Source organism: Etheostoma spectabile, chromosome 1 (assembly GCF_008692095.1).
Source record: "Etheostoma spectabile isolate EspeVRDwgs_2016 chromosome 1, UIUC_Espe_1.0, whole genome shotgun sequence".
Lineage (NCBI taxonomy): Eukaryota > Metazoa > Chordata > Actinopteri > Perciformes > Percidae > Etheostoma > Etheostoma spectabile.
The window spans coordinates 3830214-3853850 of NC_045733.1; the positions used below are offsets into that span (position 1 = coordinate 3830214).

The 23637-nt window shown below is 40.0% G+C and overlaps 2 protein-coding genes across 7 annotated transcripts in view; one reads left to right on the forward strand and one right to left on the reverse strand.

The window, feature by feature from the left end:
* Positions 1 to 592: 592 nt before the first annotated feature.
* cstf3 (cleavage stimulation factor, 3' pre-RNA, subunit 3) lies at positions 593 to 12398 on the reverse strand. Its single transcript, XM_032509440.1, has 20 exons — positions 12139 to 12398; positions 11378 to 11482; positions 11125 to 11220; positions 6363 to 6395; positions 5330 to 5427; positions 5162 to 5228; positions 5038 to 5072; positions 4819 to 4945; positions 4615 to 4692; positions 4360 to 4522; positions 3983 to 4092; positions 3763 to 3879; positions 3451 to 3669; positions 3241 to 3343; positions 2966 to 3035; positions 2667 to 2862; positions 2417 to 2567; positions 2150 to 2244; positions 1990 to 2050; positions 593 to 1177 (listed from the first exon to the last, which is right to left on the reverse strand). The coding sequence occupies exons 1-20, from the start codon at positions 12163 to 12165 to the stop codon at positions 978 to 980; spliced, it is 2151 nt and encodes a 716-aa protein (XP_032365331.1). The 5' UTR covers positions 12166 to 12398; the 3' UTR covers positions 593 to 977.
* A 2090-nt stretch (positions 12399 to 14488) lies between these two features.
* hipk3b (homeodomain interacting protein kinase 3b) overlaps positions 14489 to 23637 on the forward strand; it is a 41095-nt gene continuing 31946 nt past the window's right edge. For 4 of the 6 annotated variants that reach the window (XM_032544488.1, XM_032499510.1, XM_032500319.1 and 1 more), the window contains exons 1-2: positions 14489 to 14851; positions 21922 to 23197. In XM_032544488.1, coding sequence (XP_032400379.1) covers positions 14779 to 14851; positions 21922 to 23197 — 1349 coding nt within the window. In that variant the 5' untranslated portion in view covers positions 14489 to 14778. The remainder of the gene's footprint in view (positions 14852 to 21921; positions 23198 to 23637) is intronic. The other 2 variants (XM_032502700.1, XM_032501867.1) reach the window with 2 other exon arrangements.

Below are 23637 nucleotides of genomic sequence, written 5' to 3' on the forward strand. Positions count from 1 at the left end.
ACTTAATCATGTTTTCGACTAATGTCACAGTGTTACCTTGGAATAGGCTCAGAGCTAAGATAGGCTGCAACATATTTCAAACAAAGGCTGTGCAGGGCAGACAAATAATGATATAATCAGGCCAATGCGAAAAAAGCAGCTGGCCGGCATTAAAAAATGTTCACTGTGCAAGATGATTTTTCCCCCCAGTCAAGTAGCTTGTCACAACTAAGAAACTGTCTGGATATGACGGCTAAATTAGTTTAAGCTTAAAGTAAACAGTTTAGTTTATGTTTTCACACTCAAAGTCCACATTGCTAAAATGTAAAATGAAGAAAACCTTTTTTGTTTCAAAGCTATCCTTCCCTTATGTAGATGGGCTAAATCTAAGCCTATGTTATCGTGCAGTCAGAGGCGAACTGATTATTTAAACAAAGGAAGGATGATTGATTTTTGATTTATGAAGTGTCATATGCTGCCCCTTAGTGGTAATGATAAGGCCTGGCATGGCTGTTCTAAAAGAGGTCTTGATAAAATGCCCAGTCAGTTACAGAGAAAGACAGCAATGAAGCATAAAGCATCAATTCAATCAAATAAAAAAAGCCAATCTAGATGAATTCTTGTTTCCATTTTTATTGAAAGGAATTGTGTTTCCTCAAGTTATCTAAAAAAAGCTTGATTCCACTTTGCCATCACTGGAACGTCACAAGGCCAAAACTGAGCTCTGTGCCAAAATCAATGGTTGAATTAAAAATTTTGTACAGTATAATGGTCAGTCTTTAAAAATAAAAACTGTTGACAACGAAAAAAGCCACGAAAACACTCAGGTGTACATACTGTCTATATGTCTGTGTGAGTGTGTATGCTTGTCTTCTGTACAGAAATAAACGGATGTATAATCTGTCAGACGCACTCAGAAATGTGAACATGTACATTTACCCCACACGACCACCTGTTAAGATTACATTCTATTTGGGTTTAGTGTGTGTTTAGATGGTTTATCGAATCCTCTTCTGTTGGCGTGCACGGTAGATGTCGTGTATGGGAGGAGCCACAGCTCCTTTGTCGTCCTCCTCATCGGAGTCTGCGTTAGGCCTCTTGAGTGACTTGGCAACAGCATGGTTCTCCATGGATCCATTACCCTCTCCTCCTGCATCGGGCTGTCTTCCAGTGATCAGCTCTACAGCAGCATCAACAGCTATAGACAGAAAATACATCAGTGGCATGTCAAATAGTGGGCAAAACAATTTTGACACACCAACACATTTTATGCCACTTCATCTATCAGTTGTTAAGATAGTTTACTTTAAGCCTGTTGGTTTTGTTCACTCGATAAACCAAACATCTGACTGACATTTCCATCACCAGAGCCAGGTTGTTAGCCTGGAAACCAGAGGAATCTGCAAGCTTTTTCTTTTTTTTAACAATGTGTTTATTGAATTTTGATTATACAAGAAGAATCTGCAAGCTTACAGTAAGTTTCATTTATTTTGGCCAATGCGTCTGGTCCCCTTCCCACTCAGCCGGCCAGAACCTGGACGGGCTTATCACAGCCATTTATCTAACATGAGGCTGGTTTTACACCATGACTGACAGATGAGCATCCCACTTACCAAAAAATAGACAGAAATTAACAGACATTTTTGATTGAGCTGAGGTGCTCAGATCAAACTGTCAAAATCAGCGGTGCTGATCAAATATGAATCAGGATTCTGTTACTGCATAGCCTATTTCTAGCCTAAAATGTTTTCGGAAATGCAGTTTAGTTTACTGTTTAGCTGTAATTTGAGAATTTGTGACCAGGCAACCATTTTTTTCCTTGCTTCAAAACTGCTTTCAGGTCTATTTAATTGTGTCCAGAGATATTCTGGTCTGTGCCTGTGTTAACGCCCCATAAAAATTGAAAATGAACCGAGAGGTTCCAGACTGATGCCCAGCTACCACAATGGTAGCATAGCTAAAAATAGAAATGGTCTGGAGTCATCCAAAGCGCTAACAAATGCAACTTACTCTCAGGAAGTGTGCATCTCCTGAATGTTTCCATGATCTCATCCACTTGAACAAAGGGTCCCTGCAGCGAAAAAAAATCCCAAACGTATTGCATTCTGCTCCTCTTCATCTTTTATACCAGTAAATATGAGCTGGATAGTATTAAACTGCTGCTACTCACAGTGAAGCACGTAGGCGGAGGGAGCAGCTTCATTAGGAGAACAGCAGCTGGAGGGACTGGGAAAACTCCACCAGGGACAGGGTGTAAACCAGGAGCTGTGGAGGGGAACACATTAAAGATGGAACCTTTTATGTGTAAAGTAAATGCAGGAGAGACAGTGGTGGAGACGCATAGCAACATCCTCATTCATAAACACGGAGTTGAACTGATTTGTTACAACATCCTGTGGAGTGGAGAGAAGAGGTTGGGCGGCTATGGACTACATACGGGCAAGGTGACGTGGCTGGAAGGGGATCATCTGATTGGTGTCAGGTTTGGGGTACTCGGGTTTTCGGTCAGCTTCATCCTTTAGTGAAGGCGCAGAGGGCGTCACCACAGTCTCTGGGAGCATTGCTGCCAGTTTGGCCCGCGACACATCCTACAAACACATAGTGGAAACAGTTTAAATATCAGTTAAAGTAAAAAAAAGCCTTGGTTTGGCAGCAGGAGATGGCATCATGGGTCATCTTATACACACCTTATATCCAAGGGCCTTAAGTTCACTAGTAGAGCAGGGATACAGGTCCATGAACTTGTATCTATCTACCAGCAAGGCTGTTTCTTTGCCCTCATACTCGTCCTTGAAGGCAGTGAAACGCCTGCGCTCCACTTTCAGGATACTGGCAAGGTCTCCTATGTTGCTCTCAAAAGCCAGGAACCGAGCCCAGATCTCGCTGAAGGATTTAAGAAAAACTAAAATCAACAAACGCCATTAGACATATGGATCATAACGCCACTTGCACACGTGTACGCAACTTAATCAATCCTTGACATTACCCTGACTTTTCTGGCGACAAGCTTCCTGAGGTGAGGACGCGCTCAAACAGTACCCTGGTGTTGTTATCCTCTGAAGTAGTAGAGGAAGACAAAAAACAGGGTTACACATTTATCTTCCATTGCTATGACAATTATGGAAAAAGCTTTCATTTCATCAAGAGATGACACCAGGACATTACTGCTGCCATTTTCTTTCAGATTAATGGATTAGTAGTAAAGAATGTCTTTTCTTACACTCTGTGTATTAGCTCTGCATTTTATTACACATAACCTACCATTAAGGTGTGAGAGGTAATCAATGTATGCCAGTATGTACTCTGGAATGTCCCCGTATTTCTTCAAACCAAGTTCAAAAATCTTGAAGGCTACCGATTTATCCTTTGGTGAAGGAAAGATGAAAAGAGTTTAGCAAAAAAAAAAAAAAAAAATTTAGATTGATTTTAGTTACATTGTCCATACACTAACATGTGATTATGTGTACCTACCTTGCTGCAGTAGTACTCCATCAGTGCTGCTGTCACATACACATGGTGCCGCGTGCGTAGATCCTCTCTGGCTTTTTTGAAGATGGTGCGACCTGACTTGATCCCTTCTGCCCTCCTGGCAAACTTCATGTACTGAATGTAGACCAGCGTGGGGTCAATGTCCTCAATGGCCAGCAGTTTGTTATAGATGCTGTGGACCTTCTCGTACTTCATGCGACTCTATGAGGAAAGCCAGAGATACATCCCAATAAGTCCCAGCTAGTCTAACTATGTTGATTACAATTTGTGCCGAGTAAGCAACTGGACGCTCACTTCTTCATAGTCTGCAAATGAAAAGTACAGCAGCATGTTCTTCTTCAGAAGGGTGCCGATGGCACGCTCGTAGATGTTAGCTGCCTCGTCACTAAACAGCTTGGAATTATTCATATCCTGAGAGAAAAAAACATGCAAACAATTATAGAACAGTTTTAAGTTTGACTCCTTTGAAGTATACTCAACAGGGGTTTGAAATTAAAGTTTTTTTCTCTCTTACCCCTTTCTCTGCCAGCAGTTTGCTGGACTGCTCCAGGTACTGTGCTGCCTCATACCAAACGTCAGGATGGTGGCCCAGCACCAGCAGGCACTGCTCATAGGCAAACATCACTGCAACACACAACAACAGCAATTGACAGATTCATAAAATACAAAATCAAAGCATTTAAACCGTGAGTGGGGAGAAAAGCTATGCCCTCTAGTGGCTACAATCTAACAGAAGAAAAAGCTTCATATATTATGTATCTCTATTGAGTTATGCTCAAAACATGATTAAAATTGCATACTAGCGTAATTACTGGAATCACAGGCCAATTGGGGCATATTTGCAAAGATTTACAAACTCCAACACAGCACATCCTGAGCATAATTAGTCACCTCTCTTTGTGATGAGGGTCTGGTCTTCTGTGCGCAGCGGGTTGCTTTTTTCCCACTGGATGTACTTCTTCCACATTTCCACTTGCTGGGCTTCCTGAGGGGAGTTCTGGGGCGGTACTGATGGTGCATTCCTGTCCAGCCCCTTCATCACAGTCTCATACTCCTGAAATACACAAAGCATGCAAGCAATCTCTAATAGTTTACAAAGACAGCACAAGGATTCAAAAGACGTCTGTGCATGTTTGTGACGCTCACCTTTGCCACTCTCCTGGCATTCATGTAGTCCCTACTTCGGTCCTCAATCATTTTTTTGGCCAAGTGCACATTGATTCCCTTTTCACGAAATAGAAAAGTCAGTCTAGTGCTCCATCACTCTCACATTTTATTAGCTAAAACTCCATATTCATATATGCAAACATATAAAGCATAGGTAGACAGAGGCCTGGGCGCATCACTCACCTCCTCATATTTGCTATAATCCCTCCAGAGCTGCTCAATGTTGATCATAGGGTTCACACAGCCTCTCTGGTACACCCGCCGTACTGCAGTGATTCTTTGGTTCTCTGCGTACGAGCCCACCGCCTCACTAATGGAACACAAAACAAAAATGTCGACATTTCAGAGATGGCTAACAGTTCATGAATTCTCACAATATACAGGGGCAAAAAAAACACTTACACTCCTTTGAGGAAGTTGATGTAGTCCACCCAAATCTGAGTAGATGAAAGAATAGCTGTTAGGGGACAGACATTAACAGAAATGTATACACACGGGTACAAATGAATAGCTCAGATATGTGTACCTGGTAAGACATAATTTCCATGCCAATTTTATCCAGGGCAAAGTCATACGCCTGGGCCATCTTCTCTCTGAAAATAAGAAAGAAATGAAAATTAGATAATGTATGTGTATTTTACAGTACAGCAGTATGTCAACATGCTTAAACCCACTATGCAGCATGCTCTCTTACTTGTAGCTGGGCAGCTTCCCTTTGGTCTCTCGAACATATGAGAGGTAACATTTCCAGAGGTCGATGTGCAAGACTTTCATTAGGCATCTCTGAAACAACTACAGTGGCAAGCACATAAGATTAAATAACTAGAATACAGACACAAACTCATATTAACATACTTGACAGCCACCCATCTTCAGTGTCCCATTTATTTGGCTTTGTAAACCCATGCTCAAAACTCGCATGCAGCTCATTAGTGGCATATCCCATGTAGGAGGATTACCAGAAAAGCGGTTTCAATTTAAGCATATGCCAGATTTGGGGGGAGGTTAAAGGTTTTACTTCACACAGTTATATGGTGCACTTTAGTTATTCTGCTTCACTAGACAGCCCACAGATGTGCCCCACATTTCAGTGGGCTCCTCCAGCCTTGAATGAATACACCAGAGTCTGAAGCTCGTTTAAAGGGATGTTGTCTTGATATGTTGAACTTGACTTTCAGGCAAAAACTAAACATGACACACTCAAAAAATTTATGAAAAGTGGAAAACCAGTGAGAACCAACAAATTCCAAGCCAACGCTGAGGTTATTAGTGTAATCGGTTGAACATTTCCATGAAAATACAATTATGGTTATACATATAAAAAATATATTATCAACATAGAGGTGAAATAATGAATATTTTTAACCTAATAATACAGCTATAATAGTATTAAACAGAAGGTGCAAAATAATAGCTATGGTGGCACACCAGTATGCAGGGAAACCAACTCGCACATCAAAGGCACTTCACTCACGTTCAAAATAGACATTTTCTGCCATCTGCACACTTTTTGTGCTTGTTGGGACCAAAACGACATGCCTTTCACGTGTATGTTTTAGAGGCCTTGCAATACAAAAATGATGGACACTACAATTTTGTGAATGCATATTCTAGTTGAAATCATTACAGTATTAAAGAGATAGACTAATTATAAACAGTCAGATGACCGTTGCCGATTATCAAAATCACACATCACGTCAGCTTCCATGACTGTGATGGACACTTACCTTTTCTACCTTGTCATAGTTTTTTGCCTTGATCTGCAAATAAGAGTGTAAATGCAATGTTAATTCAAAAGTCCCTTCTACTTTTATGGCTTGCAGGATACATGCATTCATGCAAATGTGACCAGTCACATACACATACACGGGACCTTTAAGATCAACAAAGTGAAATTCACACAAGAATGACAAACTACTTTTAAAAAGGGGTTTATTTTCTTTGCAGATTGCGCCACACAACCCAGAAAAACACCAGTGCCCATGTGTTACAGAAGAAATCCTGACAAAATGAGTGCTATTTGTATATTAGTATTTAGGTGTTCATGTAACCTTACACTGTTGCAGCAATACATGTTATATGGCCAACTGTTGATGCAACAGTCTCACAGTACCCTCCAGTACAGACAGGTAGGCTGTTGTTTCTGTGGTATTAGCACTCCACGTGGGTAGACCAATACCATTGTATTTGCATCAAAGTGTTCTACAAAGTGAAAAAGCTGAACTAAACCAGCCTCGAAGTGACATGAAATAATAGTTTACATAGGTGGCAAACATTACCAAGACACTGAGAAAATACAATGGACTGCTGTAAGAACGTTTTGTTGCATTGAAATGGTCAAATTATTAACATTGCATTGCAGGTACGTGTAAAAGCATGCCTACACAATGAGTTTTACGGAATTTTGTCAAATATATAGATTATTGAATGAATTCCACCATATTGGATTGGTTAAGTAACCTGTCACAAAATGTAAACATACATTTATCAAGGTGTGTGGCCCGTTGGTTGAGACACACTCCACATACTGTGATAGCAAAGTCCATTGTTCGATCCCCCCCCCTCCTTCTCTCCTTGTATCCGGTCACCTCTTAACTGTCCAGTGGGACATAAAAATATATATAAGCAAATGTAGCTGCATCTATATTGAAATGTACAAATACAGTACAAAACGTAAAAAAAAATGCATTTACACATTTAACAATTAAAGATGTAAAGGTAATTTTAATAATTACGCTATTTATAAACAAAGCAATGCAATATTCTAAGATTCTGCATGCATTTCACGCAAGTGGCCAACCTTAAACTCAAATTTGGTTCAACCTCTACACTAGACCTACCCAAAAGTATTTTCTCTAAGAAACAAATTTGCTAACGATGGATTCTTGTAAAACTATGCAGTAATGCCAACTGCAGTGTAGAGTGCATTCCTAAAAAAAGACTGACCTACATTACTCATTCCAGGTACTGCAACATCTACACAAATTTAACTTTACCTTCATTAAAAAAACAGACCAGGCAAATGTGAATCTGATAGTAATAGAGAGACAAGTGTGTGTGGTGTTTAGAGAATGCATTCACTGTTTATTTTTAGCCAAGAAATCAGTCAAATCAGCTGCAAAATATCACTTACTGCCTCAGATATACAATCGGGAATATGACTATTAAGCCTTCCTGACCATGACTAAAAGCAAGATTTTTTTGTTAATGTTTTTCAATGTGTGAAACATTTGGTTACAATGAAGGTGTAAATACTTATGTAATATAATCAGATGTAGTCTTCCAGAATCAGTTAAATCTGAGCCTTTGCAACAACTGATGCAAATCAGGGACATAAATGTTTCTCCATGTGCTACCCTAAAATAGATCAGCTATATAAAGTGCGGTAGTTGATGATACAACAGGCTGGTGAGATGGTAACGGATCTCTTTAGATGCCCCTCCAGGAGGGAGAGGTTACTACACGTCAAGTGGCCACTTTAAGTGTGAGACTTTGGTACCTGGTTACATAACATCATGAAGCACAAACTCTGCTAAAGATCACTGCCAGAAAAACAACACACACCCCTTTAAGATCCTTTACGCACACCATTTACCTACTATGATAAAAGAAAGTTCAAATAATAGTTACATAATATAAACTCAATAGTTATACTACTGTGATCCAATTTGCTCAGGTCAAGCACCCAGTAGATGCATAGAACTGACTGATAGTTAGAATTCTACATCGCAATTAAGAGTGAAACTGTGCACACACAGAAACTCAACTGCATTTGGTTAATGCTTTTAAATCATTTATGCAGTACAATATTGCAAATACGAGCAATAACAATGTCACATTTCCTTACTATGACAAAATAAAGACTAATAAGTTGTTTGTTCCTGCTGGTTTCTCCCTCAAGATAAACAATACATTTGATCTCTGTCATAGAGCATCCTGCCCATGCTGTAATATAAAGAAAACCATCAAAAGAACAAAAAAACACAACAAAAACTATCCTGAAATAGTCTCGAAGACTGACAGACTGGGGAAGTTGCCTCAATATGCACTTCCCACACACTGCATGTGACATGTCATGTTTCTAAACATCATGTTACGGGGAGGGGGGGGGGGGGGGGTCAACAATAAACTCAAGTATCATGTCAGACATGTGCTAGCATGTTTTCTCCACTGGCCAATTCAGTGAGCTGGACTATCTAAAAGAAGTGACCAATGAAAAAGACTATAATTTGCCTAGTGTGCAACTTTTACAAATAAGGTAATAATAATGTAAAATCTCAAGAGAACCAGACTCTCACACAAACACAAGGGCACGCTGTGATCTTTATGAAAAGTGCTTAGGATTCTATGGGATAAAAAGTGCAGAGTACAATGGATTTCACTTTTGTGGGGGCATGAGGGTTTCCAACACGTCAGTTAATTCAAAGTTCAAACCTACATGTAGTTCTCATGGAGGGGGGTGGGGGGGTGGCAATAAGGGCTAATTCACATACTTACCAAATAAAAGAATGTCTTTACACTATGATTTGCAAGCTATTAAAATGCACTGCTAACATATGCCTATGTTTAAAAATTGAGATTTTAGAACAACAGTCTGCTTTTAAATATCTAGCTGGGATCAAATAGCCTAAATAAATTAACAACTTCATGCCAATTCAAATGTCCAGTCTCTCATTGCAGCAAAAATATATGCCCAAACAGTATCTTGAGCTATGTTTTGGGCTGAATTGTGGTTTGTAGTTAAGTTGGGAGAGGTGATGGCTAAATATTAAATAGGTGAAACGATGTCGGAACTGAATGATAAATAAATATTTATTTGAAGAGACAGGCCACTTTGCACTTAACTTTCTACTAAAAATAAAATAAAAAATTGATACTTATAACTTGGCAATAAACCATTAGAGCTGGATCCTTATATTTGCCTTATTTTTGTTGTAAATAACACTAAGATGACATGTTCAAATGTACTTTAATTTAATCTCTCTATTCTTTTGTATACGCTTTAAGATCAACAAATAAATTATCCCTACTAGCTGTAGTGACGCCTCTGCTCTGTCTTTATGTTGTGCTGCCTGACATCTCTGTCAGACAGGGTAATATATTAGTGTGGCGAATGACACTGATGCTTTACTGATGTTCAGTTATTGCCAACTGTAGCTGGCTGGAGGGTGCAAAATTATCTTTGGTTCGCCGCTGACCAAATGGCTAGCGAATATTCAAATTTCACCAGCCACTCAATAGATCGCCATGGTTTTTGTTGGCTGGTGAGTGAAGCAAATCTACCAGCAACTTGCATATTTAACCAGCATTAAGCTGGTAGCTGCTGCAAATTTCATCTCCTGTGTAGGAGGATTGTTTATGAGAAGCCTAGTCCATTTGGCAAAGACAGCAATGTGTTCTTTTTTCCATTTCACAACATATGTAAATCTATTTCATTACATATGACACCAGGCCTTTAAGTGCACTGGGTAATCCAAGTGGGTGAAAACTGGGGGCGAGGGTACGGGGAATAGGAGGGGGCAGGGTAAGCTTCTCCCAGGGGAGCAGCCCCACAACAACAAATCACTACAAACTCAACATACAGCAACATTCAACTCCAAGCCCAGAGGTAATCATTATCCAGAACTACATATTGGACTTTAAACTAGAAGCTTAATCCTGATGCTTGATAATGCTGCTAAACATTGTGCAATGTGTTTAACAACAACTGCAGTAGTCACCTGCAACGGTTAGGGGCATCAGAAAATGACTTCACCGGGTTAGAAAAAACGATGATGTGCAAGGGGAAATGAATCATCATATCAGTAGCTTATTGCATGACAGCAAAGCCTGTTGATGGTATCAAGGGAAATGGGTTGCTGGTCGTATATTCAGGAGAGGGGACAAATGTCTCAAGGATTGATTGGGCCACACATTAAAATATTTGTTTATAAAATTACCCAAAAGAAATGACACAGGAGGCAATAAATTGACACGACAAGTGAATAAAAGGCTAATGCACTCCAATACCATTAAAATAGTTTTAATACTGTTGCAGAGCAAACATGCAACAAATGCACTTTACCCCATTTAAATATGACGCATAAAAGAAATATTTTTGAAATCCTGGGAACATAAGAATTTTCTGAAAAAGAAATGGTTAGAGCTAATTTGTCCTTTGTTTGTTTAAAAGGCACAATTCTTCATGAGTCTAGAGCCTGACAAATTAAAAGTGTTTAACGTCATTCTACATAAATGTTCATTGCTGGTCCTTCACAGTGTAGGATATTTTTAGGCAGATGCTTTCAACTGTCAAAATGTTTATTGTTTACCCTTAATCAGTAATAAACTTGAGGTGATAAGTGCAACCCTAAAAAGTAGTCAGGTCAAGTGACTCAAAGCAAGAATTGTGACTTAATGAGACATTCTGTTTGTGTGAAAATCACATTGTTGATCATGTTAGAAAAATCCCCAGCCATGCACACTAAAGAAAATTTAAAAAGTATTAACCTCAGCTTCAATGAACAGTTTCCAGAATCTGCCAGAACTTGGGAACTGCGTGACAAGTCGCTCATACGTCTTCCTTGCTTTATCTATGGGCTGGTTCTAAAGAAGGAGAATGCATTTACATGCCAAACTATTTAACATGTGAAAATAAACCATACGAGAGAGTACTTTGTATTTTAATAATATTTTGCATCAACCCCCCCACCCGTATTCCCAGTTTGCTTAACCCCAGGAATACAACTCTGTGTCACTAAACCTGTGCTTCTCGAATCAGAATGCTCCATGCGTCAAGGTCATATGGGTTTTCTTCCAACTTCTTCTCTGCCTTCTTCACCTTCTCTGGAATATATTCTGCCGCTGCCTGCAAGACAACACAAAGGCATGGGGGGAAAAGGGTTATGCTGCTGAATAGGCTTGCAGTGTTTTGTGGTGTGGTGGGAGGGTCAACATAACGCTAACGGTAAATAGTGAGTTAAGCATTAATTAATGGGTCCTGAATTGTTGGCCACGCCCCTGCAGTGTGTTGCAGAAATATAAGGAGCACAAACATTGCGGGTTCGCAGGTAAATCAAGTTACAAACACAGAAAACCGTTTAACCCTTACACTAGTTAGGTAACGTTAGGTGTTCATACTTGCCGCCATTGAGAGCCATCCAGCACTGTTAATCAGTTATGTTGAATAACTAGCTAGTAATACTTGAAAGTGAGTATGAGGTTAACGGATAGAAACTGTTAAGTTACCTCAACGCGTTCGCGACGGACAATGCTACAGTTAGCCAGCCAGATATGGCGTACGACAGGCTAACGTTAGCTAGCTTCAACTCGACAAACCCCAATTTAAACAATCTCCGTAATTGTGAAATATTATCTAACACTTGCGTATAAACATAACATAATCCATATATTAGAACAGTGTCTACATACTACCGTTATCCAAGATTAAAACACAAGCTAAATTATGCTAGCGTGTCAAGGGTTAGCTTGCCCCTCAGCCGAACTGCATGCAGCTAACGTTACCTGGTCGGCTGCTCCTTCGGTGGCCATGGCTGGAAGAGTACTCAAGGTTAGAGATGGTATATCAATCGGATTAACTCTCAAATAATAAAGTGATGGTAATCTTAAAAAAAACGACTAAGTAATCGGCATAGCTTCGACTGGGTCGATCACATTGCCCACAAGAAACTAGCTAGCTAGTTGCCCAATGCCTGGCCGATATCTCAAAATGGCGTGAAATGAGTTCCAACTTCCGCTCAGCCAACAGCTACAACAATAGCACGTCCGGTGAGAATCCTTCAAATAAAAACATGACTCAAAGCCATAGACTGTATATTTATTAAAGCTAATCGGACTAAAACACCTTAATTCTAAAATGTGGCTTGAGTCTAGACTACCTTAATTCAGATCATACACACACCAGATGAATCATTTTGGTACCCTCACATGGGGAATTACTTTTAAAATTGGGAGCAAATTAATGTATAAATATAGAGTGTGTTTATTGTGCAGCACTTAGGCTTTTGTTTATCGATCTAGTCTAAGCTAAATATGTAACAAAAAATAATTGTAGCCTACTGTGTCAAAACAAAAACATCGGCAAATAATGTTTTACTATAGTGTGTTATGTCAACACGTGTATTCAGGTGACTCCTGACACTGGAAACCAAGTACCTGAGTTTGGCCGATAGGCGGCTTCTCGCAGTGGCCATCGGACAAATAGCCTACATATATTTGTGGGCTATGCCTATAACTCCGTAATGTTTATGTTATGATCGTCAAGCCACTTTGTATGTGAGACTAACTATACACTATTTTGTTATGGTTACTAAAATCTCAAAATATCTATCAGCTTTTTGTAGACCTACTGCAAAATGCTGGTCACCTTGCTGGCCAGTAGGGGAAGACAAATGCTAGGCCTAGTCATCGAGAGCGCGCGCTTGTGTGCATCTCATGGATGTAGGTGGATCTGGCCCATAGTATCTGGCCAACAACTCGAAACAGACCAGAGCAAAAGACCACAGAGCAGTTACCTGATTACAAGTGAGCAAGTGTCTTTTTCTCACATATTAAGAACACTCATCTCGTGTAGGCTATAGTTACTTATAGGGTATTTTTAATAAGGGGCTTCTTTGCCACAGCATTGAATAATATGTCTGTCTACATGTGGAAGATAACCATGCACTGACTGGGATGAGGTTGGGAGGGACAACATATGAAGCACTCCATGAAGTATGCCTTTGTCTTTCATGAGAGGTTCAATACGTGTGGGCTACACTGCTTCTACTATTACCACCCCAGCTGTGTTTACTCATGATACACCAGGTTAAACAAGAGGTGTTCACACCTGCTTTCAAGCTCACTAGGTCTGGTCGTTTGTTGTCTGTAATTAGGAGACATATGGACTGGGTAAAACAATTGCATTTTGGGGGACTAGATTAGGCCTGCAGCTGTCTTGTCAGACACAGGGGGTTTATGCAGCTTTGTTTGTCAGCTGGGTGCCTCCTGACTGTCTGAGCAGTAGACTTCAGCTTATGATCCCCGACCCATTTTCCTTAAGAACTCTCTGCTCTTGACATTTGGCTAAAGAAGAAAGAAAAGGAATTAGTATTGGTAACACTGGTTATCATCATTAGGTTCCATTGCATTTTCAAATATCAAATAGAATCACATTTCAGATAAATTATTTGATTCACTACATTATACATGGCCTAACATTTGTTAAAACGTTTTTGTATACCTTTGAGCAAGCAGTAAAATAAAATGCAGATTCAGTTGATACCACGCTTTGTCATTGCATATCCTTTCCAGCTCTTTATTCTAATGCAGAACTTTCAGGTTTTGTTTATTGAGAATGTAATTGTACAGATATCACATCAGCATATAGAGGAGTAAATGGCAAATGCTGAACACAAACCCCTTAACTTTAATATGTTTTATTCACAAGTCAAATGTGACCCATCAGATCAAAGTAATCCACATCTTTATTCCTCACATCCTTTTAAATACACATAGCCTAACATTTCAGTTCAGTTCAGTCGTAGCCTGGAAGATTATTTCCCCATATGTTGTCTGTTGTAGCCTATTGTATTGTGCTGAATGTGGGTGGATTTATCTATATGATTGTTGCTGTTGAGCTTATTATGGGACAATCAACGACGGTTCATTGTCCCTGTTAAATAAATAAATAAATAAATAAATAAATAAATAAATAAATAAATAAATAAATAAATAAATAAATAAATAAATGTCATTGAATTCCGCTGCGTTCGTTTATTGTAGGCTACACTGTAAGTCTGAATCGAGAATCTCAGTGAATGTGTGTGCTCGGTGATCGATTACCCTGGTCTCACCAATGCCGTCAGTTCACAAACATTTGCTTGCAGTCAGAGAAAAGGGACATGTTAGAGGCTGGCAGGGCCGTGGAACAACACGTCTAAACGGGGTAACGGACACCCTTTCAGAGATGGGCCACTTCGCCCAAAGAGGAAGGAGACGAATTTGAACTTTGTAGCTACAACCAGGGCTCGATGTGGTGTTTCTGGGCGCTCATATGAAAGAGTTACTTAAAGTTTAAAATGTGGGAGATGGTGGTGTTACCGAGAGCGAGCTCTCCCTTCCTGTCGTCTAGGACAAGATGGCAGCAATGCAGGCGAACTGTGCATGGTATGGATTTATGAGTCCATAACATGTTCAGAGAAGCCCTGGATTATACTTATAGTGACTCTATGTGAAGGTAAGTGTTGGAGAGAAGGGTGTCTATGGTGATATTTGTTTAGCTCAACCTTTGAAATGATAGTTTGAATGTGATGTAATACAAAGTCAGAACTTAGCTACAAACTTAGCTAGCGAGCTTTTCGCTGTGTAAGGTTTAACATACGCTGCGTGTATCTAGCTAGCTCTGTCAGCACTTTGGGTAATACATGTAGCTACTAGCTGAGGTTAGTGGTGATTTTATTGTCCTGCTAAACAGCGCTAACGATAACTTTGGTGGTAAATATTATTTGTGTTGAAAGATTTTACTGCAGATTCACAGGAAATATGGGGGTAGAGAAGGGGTATTTTTTGCTATATAGCTAGCAAGCTAGTCTATGGGGATGACATGCAGCAAAGGGCCGCGGGTCGTATTCGGACCCGGGCCGCTGCTAGGACTCGTGAGTTGCTATATCAACCTGATTTCATTTGACACTGTGTTGTGTTTGATGTTCCAGTGTTGTCACGGCGACCGGTTGATTTCTTTATACATGATGCGTAGTTAGATCATTAACGATAGCTACGTTTACCTAACATAAGTTAGGTAGGTTTAGTTTGGTTGTCTTATCTTGTGAGTTCTGTATTAACGTTACTTCATATGTGTTAGCTCGCACCTGGCGTTGTACGTGACTCAGTTGACATAGCAAAATTTTGCGAGATAATGTTAACGCGCAACCATAATTATAGCTACCAAAATATCGATAGACCTTTTTTTGAATTTTCAGAATCAAATCGACTTGGTCTAACTTTGTACAGTCACAGTAGTAGATAGTAGCTCATGTCACCTGTTACTACACTAACTTACAGTTATTAAACAGTAACTGCAAATGTAAGGCGGTATTTAAGGGACCTCAGCGGCTCTTTTACATGTTTTTATAGTGAGTAACGTTGTGTCAAAATGCATACCGAATCTAGTCTAGGTTGGCTAGCTAGCGTCAGTTATCTTGCTAGGGTCTTTCAGGGTTGACGTCATTATTGGGAAGCGCCTCATATCTATGAGTGCCTCGGTCCTGACCGTACCACTAATGCCGTTAAAGCACATCCTCTCTCAACAACAAGTAGAGCCGACCTGGTGAAACTGGAAAGGGAAAAACAAGACTTTTACTGTTGCCTGTTGAGCTAAAAGTTAATATATTTTCTAGAGCCCGACCGATAAAACGCTTAACAAAACAAATAGATTTCCCTAATATTAGTTATTTGTAGTTATTTACGAGTTCTCACTAAAATAACATGGTAATAAGTTTTATTATCAAACAGACCAGACCAGAGGAACATCAAAATATATTCTTAGTTCTTAAGTTCTGATATAAAAATGTATAAAGACACAAACTTAAGATATGGAACTTAAAGTCCTTTGAACAAAACACAATTATATATATTGTGGATATTTCTTTTGCTGTCATATGTTAAACTGAAAAATTGCAATGGGCAATCTGCTGATTTTAGTCTAAAAAGTATAATGCATTGTGACTGCTGTTATGTGCGGCTGTTTTTGTAGTTTCAGTTCATGTTGCTAGACCTAAGAAAACTGCTGTTTCTATTTGTAATTTCTGTGATAGTATAAACCACTAAAATAGTACAAAGTTAAGTGTTTCTTGTAAGTAGAGATACGCTGGTATTAAAGTTTCGCAGCTTACTCTGTCTCAAATATTCATGGTGGCGAAGCTGCAATCGGTTACCATCTGTGAATACTGTGAACCAACACCATGAGTACAGTCCAGCACTGTACTGCTATGTTGTATGTGTGATTCCCCTTTGCATAGACAGTCCTAACTGCTGTACATGTGTCACATTCCTCAGCTTATCATTAGCAAGGCCACAAAAGCAAGGTTGTGGGTTGTAATGCCAGATGACAGTCAGCATAGTGTGGTCGATAAATAAATGTGTAAACTGTGTTTTCCCTGCAGTTATATTAGTGTGTAATATTGGTTGTTGATGGGGGTGGGGAGGCAAGACTTTGGAACATGTTGTCATGTGATGTTATGCTGCACAGGCAGTAATACTGAGGCAGTAATCAAAACAGAATAATTGAGAGTTTATGGGAAAAGCACCATAACAAGAATAAGTTGCATGAATCACAAAAGTGATGGGTGGAAAATGTCCAACATCCCAAGAAATAAACATCTATTCCAGCAGGCAGTACGTAATTACCTATATGCATCCAGCGATCTGGTCAGAGCCCTGGATTTTAATAACACGGTAGATGCTTTTGTCCGGAAACTGGTGAGGACAGAAATAACTGGTTAGTGTAAAACAGCTCACTCTGCTACTGTGCTCATGGCTAGTTTAATGAGAAGTGTAACAGTATGTGTCACTCTATCAATGCTTTGCTGATCAATATAAGTGCTTGTTGGGACGTCTAGTATTTCAGTGTGTGCAACGTGGTGACAGCTGTTAAAACCTGTTTGATAGAGGGGATAGACTGGTGTCTATGAATGCAAAATGAATTACTTTGTACATATCTGCCTATTAGTAAAACTTTACCTACATAGATTTTAGGGGTGGGAATCACCAGACGCCTCTCGTTAAAATATCCTCACGATACTAATGTTATGATACGGTATTATTGTGATTTTAAACATATTAAAATTTTATATGCATTTATTACCTTTTTTTTCCCCCTCCAAATTCAAATTTTTCCCAATTTCAAATTATGTTCCCAAAAGGAAACTTTGTCAACATCTGTTTGTTTTTTTTAAAGAAAATGTCACTTCAATTTTATTGCTGAAACTGACATTGTCAAATATGCAAACTGACCAACACATATATAATAAAAGAGCAATACTTTGCGCCTGTGTATCGATACAGTATTGCTACGTAAAGTATTGCGATACTATGTTGTATTGATTCCACCCCCCCCAAAATAGATTTTAGACATCTGAAATGTTGGGTTTTTCAGCTGGACATCTGGCATAGCCTACATCTAGTATATTTTTTATATTTTCCTGACAGAAAGCAAGAATGACCACTATCAAGGGTCATGAGGCCGCTTGTCTTTTTAATCTGTGCCCATTTGTGCTTGGTATCTAAACTTTTTTCTATATTCACAAAGTGTATATAAAGGGGATGCGTCAGCGCTATTTGTATATAAAGAGTGCACCATGATGGTGTGATATCACCATGTTGAGTAGTGAAAGTGCTACTTTTGCGTTGCTTACAAACATTATTTACTATCCCTTTACAGTCAGTCAACTGTAAAGTATATTGCCTGTAAACAGGCACTAGGTAATCCAACAAAGAGGATACTTCTAAATGCTTGTCATAAGTTCACAGTGGAAATACCATGTGGTCACATGCTTTAGAAAATAGAGGGCCTTTTTATCTAATGAGCATAAGAGATCATGTTCACGAGACACAGGCAAAGCGCCACACTGTAATGAGGTTGTGGTACTGTGAGTTAATGCAGCAACCTCTGCTTAACAATCAAGGGATAGCAACAGCACAAAGCGGAGAGGGACTAATGTCGTTTATTTCATTTTAACTGCCACAGTCTGCATTTGGTATCATCATATGAACTCAGCAGTAGCTAAGAAGACACCATTGTATTATTTCATAAATAACCAAACATGTTCTGTGTCATGTGGGTGAATAAAATTAAAATCACGAGTAGCCAAAATGAGGAGTTTGTTCTCTCTATGGTAGAGCATGTAACCAGACCCCAATCCTACAATACCTTGTGCAACCTAGTTCGGTTGAAGCATACTGAGACCTGAATTGAAAAACATTTAAAACATACTGAGCAAACATTTTTCACAAAGTATTTATTTATTTATTTGAATGCGATGATATCGTGATGATCATGTTCATTTAATTGTGGGAAGCCAAAATCGTGATCGTGATTAATATTTGATGATGAATAGGTTCTACAGCTCCTAACTGACTTGTGTCAGGGGTGTGTGTCTATACCGCACACTGACTCGGTTTTGGGTTTTAGTGTCTCTCACCTGGGACCCTTATAGATGGAAAACAGTTTGAGATGAGCAGTGATGTTGAAGTGCCGTATTCCACAGCTTCTATTGTAAACAAGTCAGTAGTGTATTACCATCACTAACCATTTGCCTGCACCGTTGCATTACCAGACTGCACAAAAAGTAAAGAATAGATATGGTATTCAGGTGAATATTCACATAACAGCAGTTCAAAAAAACACACTGATAAATATTATATTGTAAATGGTTTACTTTTTCAAATTACTTTTTGAATTTATATGCAAACATGTAAACATAACCCTTGACTGTAGATTATATTACTGCCTTTGTTTTTCACCTATGAGGTGAAAATGGGGTTAAAAGATGACATTGTTTTGTTTGTTCTCCCCCCAACAACATGGTGTGAATGTTATCACCTGTTCATCCTCTCACCTATCACTATTATTTCTGTCTCTTAAGGCCCTTTTGTTGGTTAATCAGTACCATGTGTTCACTGTGGACAGGTGTCAAGAGTTTATTTTCTTCTTCAATTGAATGTGAGTAGATCAGGGTCAAACATTCAACTGTGAGCAATTATTTAGCATCTCAAGGTTGCTGGAAAGGTTCTACTACAGCTTTAAAGGCAACGCAATGCCACAGGAGGAGCCTCACAGCTGACAAACAGAGCATCTGACTTCAAATGGTCGTAATAGCAGCAGCTGTCATACTTTGGAAACAACAAAGGCTGCCTTCTTAACATCTTTGTGTCAGACTTCTCCTGACCATTAAGTGATTGTATTTGTGTGGCCAGGTCAATTAACCATTGCCAAAGTTAAGTTTTGTGTTAAAATGAATAAAGTGTTTTTTATTACACTAAGCTGTTTTTTTTTCAACCTGGTTATGATTGCTCAGTTGGTGAGTGGTCCACGTGCAGGTTTCCTCAGTCTGGCACCAGACAGCATGCTCTCCATCTCCAGACCAGCCAATTAACGTATCCATTCCCCAGGCACTGAGGAGAAACTCACAGTAGTACATGTGTAAGTCATGGAAATATGTGGAGGAACTGTAGAAAAAAACTTCACTGTCACTCTGCAATATTAGACAGCAAAAACTATCAAGTCCTTCTCAAACCATTATGATCACGTTCTCCTCATAGTTTCTTTTCAACATAGCCGAATGCACCATGTGCTACTGTCGTGCTGTACCTCATATTTGTGAAGCGTGAGAATAGTAAAAAAATAAATAAAAAAAACAAGCTTACAGATCAAAACAGCAAAAAGTGTGTTAATACTGTAATGCAGTGTGCATTGCTAACTCCCTCAGTGTATTTATTTGAAAATTCCATTCAGGAAATTATCAAATAGTACCCACCGTGGCAGTAATGAATAATAGAGGCTTGCTGGGTTCTTCCCAGCAAACACTGTGCGAGAGGTGGGGTTCTGTCTAACTCAGGTCTAACAAAGACAGGCAAGATATTCACTTACACACCCACAGGTAATTTAGAGTCTCCAATTCATCCAACCTTCAGAACTGTGGAAACCCAAGCTGGCACAGGGAGAACATGCAAACGCCATACTGAAAAGCCCCAGCCAGCTGACATAACAGTAATAACAACATGATAATAAAAACTGTTTTACCATACAGTTTTGTAAAGCCCAATTACAAATCCTTTTAGCTGTATCTAGTATAGCATAAAAACATTTGTCACTGGTGGCCTTCTAGACTGGAAAGCTAGGACAATTTTTTGTAAGTGTGGCCAATTTTAATTTCCCTGTGGAGCACATCCATTTTTTTTTTTCTTTCATTCACAAGCAAAATTGCCCTTTTGCCCTTTTGAACCCTGCTTGGGATAATTTGATAAATTGTTTCGATGAGAGAAGATGGTAAACAGTGTCACCAACCAGTAACAGCGGGTGTTTTGTGCAAAGAGCTGTCAAGGGAACAGGTTGAACTTATCTAGCTGCTCAGAATAGAGTCAAAGGGGTTGCTCACAGCGTTAGTGTTATCACAACACAAGTGTGTTTTCTGTCAGGGGTATTTGTTCCAGCAGACTCTACAGGGGCACTAACAGCCCAAACCGGAGTTGCTTATTTTGTCATTTTAGATAGACTTTTAAAATAATGAGGGGGACATAAGGCATTAAAATGATTTTGGCATGAGTTAAACTAGCTTGTTTATACACAGCGCTCAGAACATTGGTTTAATTTCTAATCCAATTTGTTTTATGTAGGAAAACGTGGTTCTGTAAATGTACTGTTGATTAAAGTATTGAAACCCTTTTGGACGAGCTGCTTGTATCTCAGTGTATTTACCCTGAAATGAAAGTAGGTCATAGGCCCCTGGCACACAGATACGGTCAGAAAAGGTCACTGTGCCAGTTTTTAGTATGAATTTAAGAATATTTCATCAAAATGTTATGAACATGTAGTGCTTTACACACACGCACACACACTGTGGTAGAGGAAGTCTTAGGTAATTGGACATGTTGGCCTCATCATGCTTTGTGTCTTTATTTTTCTCTCTTTGTCTCTTATCCTCTCTCCCTCTCTATTGGTTGCCTAGAGACCTGCAGTAGGATGCATGGAAATTGCAGGAAAAGGTCAGGTAAACCTTTGTGAAGTTAGTCATCCACTGTGTGGAGGTGTTAGTGGGTTTGCAGAGGATAGGGCAGAATGGGGAAGGTGTTCTCAAGCACTCTATTACAACATGTTGTGTTGCCCTGATCCATTTGCTATACGGTTGGAGTGACTGATGTTAGTGGGTGTACTCCTAGTTGTGATGTCATCAAGTAGGAGTAATTAAAACAACAAAATAGGATTTGGTTGTCTGTCAGTTGTTTTGAACTCATTGTTGTAACTTAAACTCACCCTCGGCCTTAATCAAACAAAGACAGGAAAAAACCAGAACATGATGACTGTTCTTTGGTTTTTCAACTGATGATGTAACAGCTAGATAGGTTTTTGTGATTGCACTATATGTTGTTTAATATTTGAGCTAGGTATGAATGTGTTGCATAACTCTTTCCACAGTTATTCAGTATGTTTTTATTTTTTTTTAATGGCAACACGTAATGCAACATGCTAAAATGGTTTGTAATGGATCCAAACAGACCTAAGTAACCGCTTGCTTTATTCTTTCTCTGCAGGTATGGCCTCACAAGTCTTGGTCTACCCACCACACATTTATCAAACCCAGACAAGTGCCTTTAGCAGTGTGAAGAAACTCAAAGTTGAGCCCAGCAGCTGTGTGTACCATGAGAGGGCACACCTGTGGACTTATCTGAACAGCAGAACCCTTGGCATTGTGCACCTAACAAAACAAGCCCACTCGTTTGTGAACCGAGACTTGGCAGTGGGTGTGAACGTGCGTGGAGGACAAGAGTACCCTGTGCGGACAGTGGTGGTGCGTGGTGTACAGAGACAGCAGCCCTGTAAAAGAGAAGGAGGAGGACAAGGCCCGGCTGCAGCCCAGCAGCGACAGGACGCAGGGATTGTCCACTTGCAGGGCAAGGAGCAGCAGCAGACAGACACAGCAAGTGGGGGCAGCAGTGGAGCAACAGGGGCAGAAGGAGGGGAAACGGGTGAGGGCTACAGTGGAGGAGCTGAGGGAAGTGGAGAGGAGGAGGGTGACAGAGAAGAGAACTGTGGAGGTTTAAACTCAGCTGACAGCTCTCAGCGATGTGGGCTGAAACGTAAAAGTGAGGAGCTGGATAACCGAGGGAGCACCATGCAGATTGTGGAGGAATTGTCAATGTTGCCTGCCATGATGCAAACGTCAAACGTGGGGAGCGCAACCATGGGGGCTGGAGGGGCCCCCTCCAAACAGGGTGTAGGTGCAGCAGGAGGGACTGGAGGAGGGGATGGGGACTACCAGGTAGTACTGCATGAAGTCTTGTGTTCCATGAAGAATACATATGAAGTGCTGGATTTCTTGGGGCGTGGCACATTTGGCCAGGTTGTAAAGTGCTGGAAGAGGGGCACGGGTGAGGTTGTGGCTGTGAAGATCCTGAAGAACCACCCTTCATATGCACGGCAGGGTCAAATCGAAGTTGGAATCCTTGCCCGTCTGAGTGGGGAGAATGCAGATGAGCACAACCTGGTGCGAGCCTTTGAATGCTTCCAGCACCGCAGCCACACCTGCCTGGTGTTTGAGATGCTTGAGCAGAACCTGTACGACTTCCTGAAGCAGAATAAGTTCAGTCCGCTGCCGCTAAAAGTGATCAGACCTGTGCTACAGCAGGTAGCTACAGCTCTGAAAAAGCTGAAGAGCATGGGTCTGATTCATGCAGATCTAAAGCCGGAGAACATCATGCTGGTGGACCCAGTGAGGCAACCCTACAGGGTAAAGGTGATAGACTTTGGCTCAGCCAGTCATGTGTCCAAAGCTGTGTGCTCCACGTACCTCCAGTCACGGTACTATAGGTGAGTACAAAAAAAAAAAAAAGAGAATTATTTAAAAAAGCATGTTTGAGTTCAGTGCAATTTCAACAAATTTTAGTGTCTGTTGTTGTCCAGACTGCCATAGTTGGGTTAAAAAATGTACTTCCTCTAGCAAAACAAGGAAATGTTTCCCATACTGCACAACATCCTGCCTGTTTAGGGGCCACATACCACACACTCTGAAATGTGACCCTGCTGTGTTTACCAGCAGACTACAAACTGACTGTTCGTGTCCCTACTGCCTGGGAAAGAATTCTGTGTTTTGCAAGACTTTAAAACTATAAGAAAAGATTAATTTTAATTGACTTTGTATACATTTCTGGTGTTATTTGCATTTAGGGTGAAGTTGTTTGGCCTTAGGAGTTGAGAGGATTTACAGAGATTATGTTATGATAGGAAATAAATGGATAGGCAAATATTTA

Bases quoted from the DNA above. Each gene is read 5' to 3' on its own strand.
- cstf3 (XM_032509440.1), bottom strand. From the start codon at position 12,165: ATGGCCACCGAAGGAGCAGCCGACCAG. The intron at 5,073-5,161 runs GTACACATATCT...TCATCTACTCAG, and splicing joins TGGAAATTATGTCTTACCAG to ATTTGGGTGGACTACATCAA. The intron at 4,093-4,359 runs GTGACTAATTAT...TGTGTGTTGCAG, and splicing joins GACCCTCATCACAAAGAGAG to TGATGTTTGCCTATGAGCAG.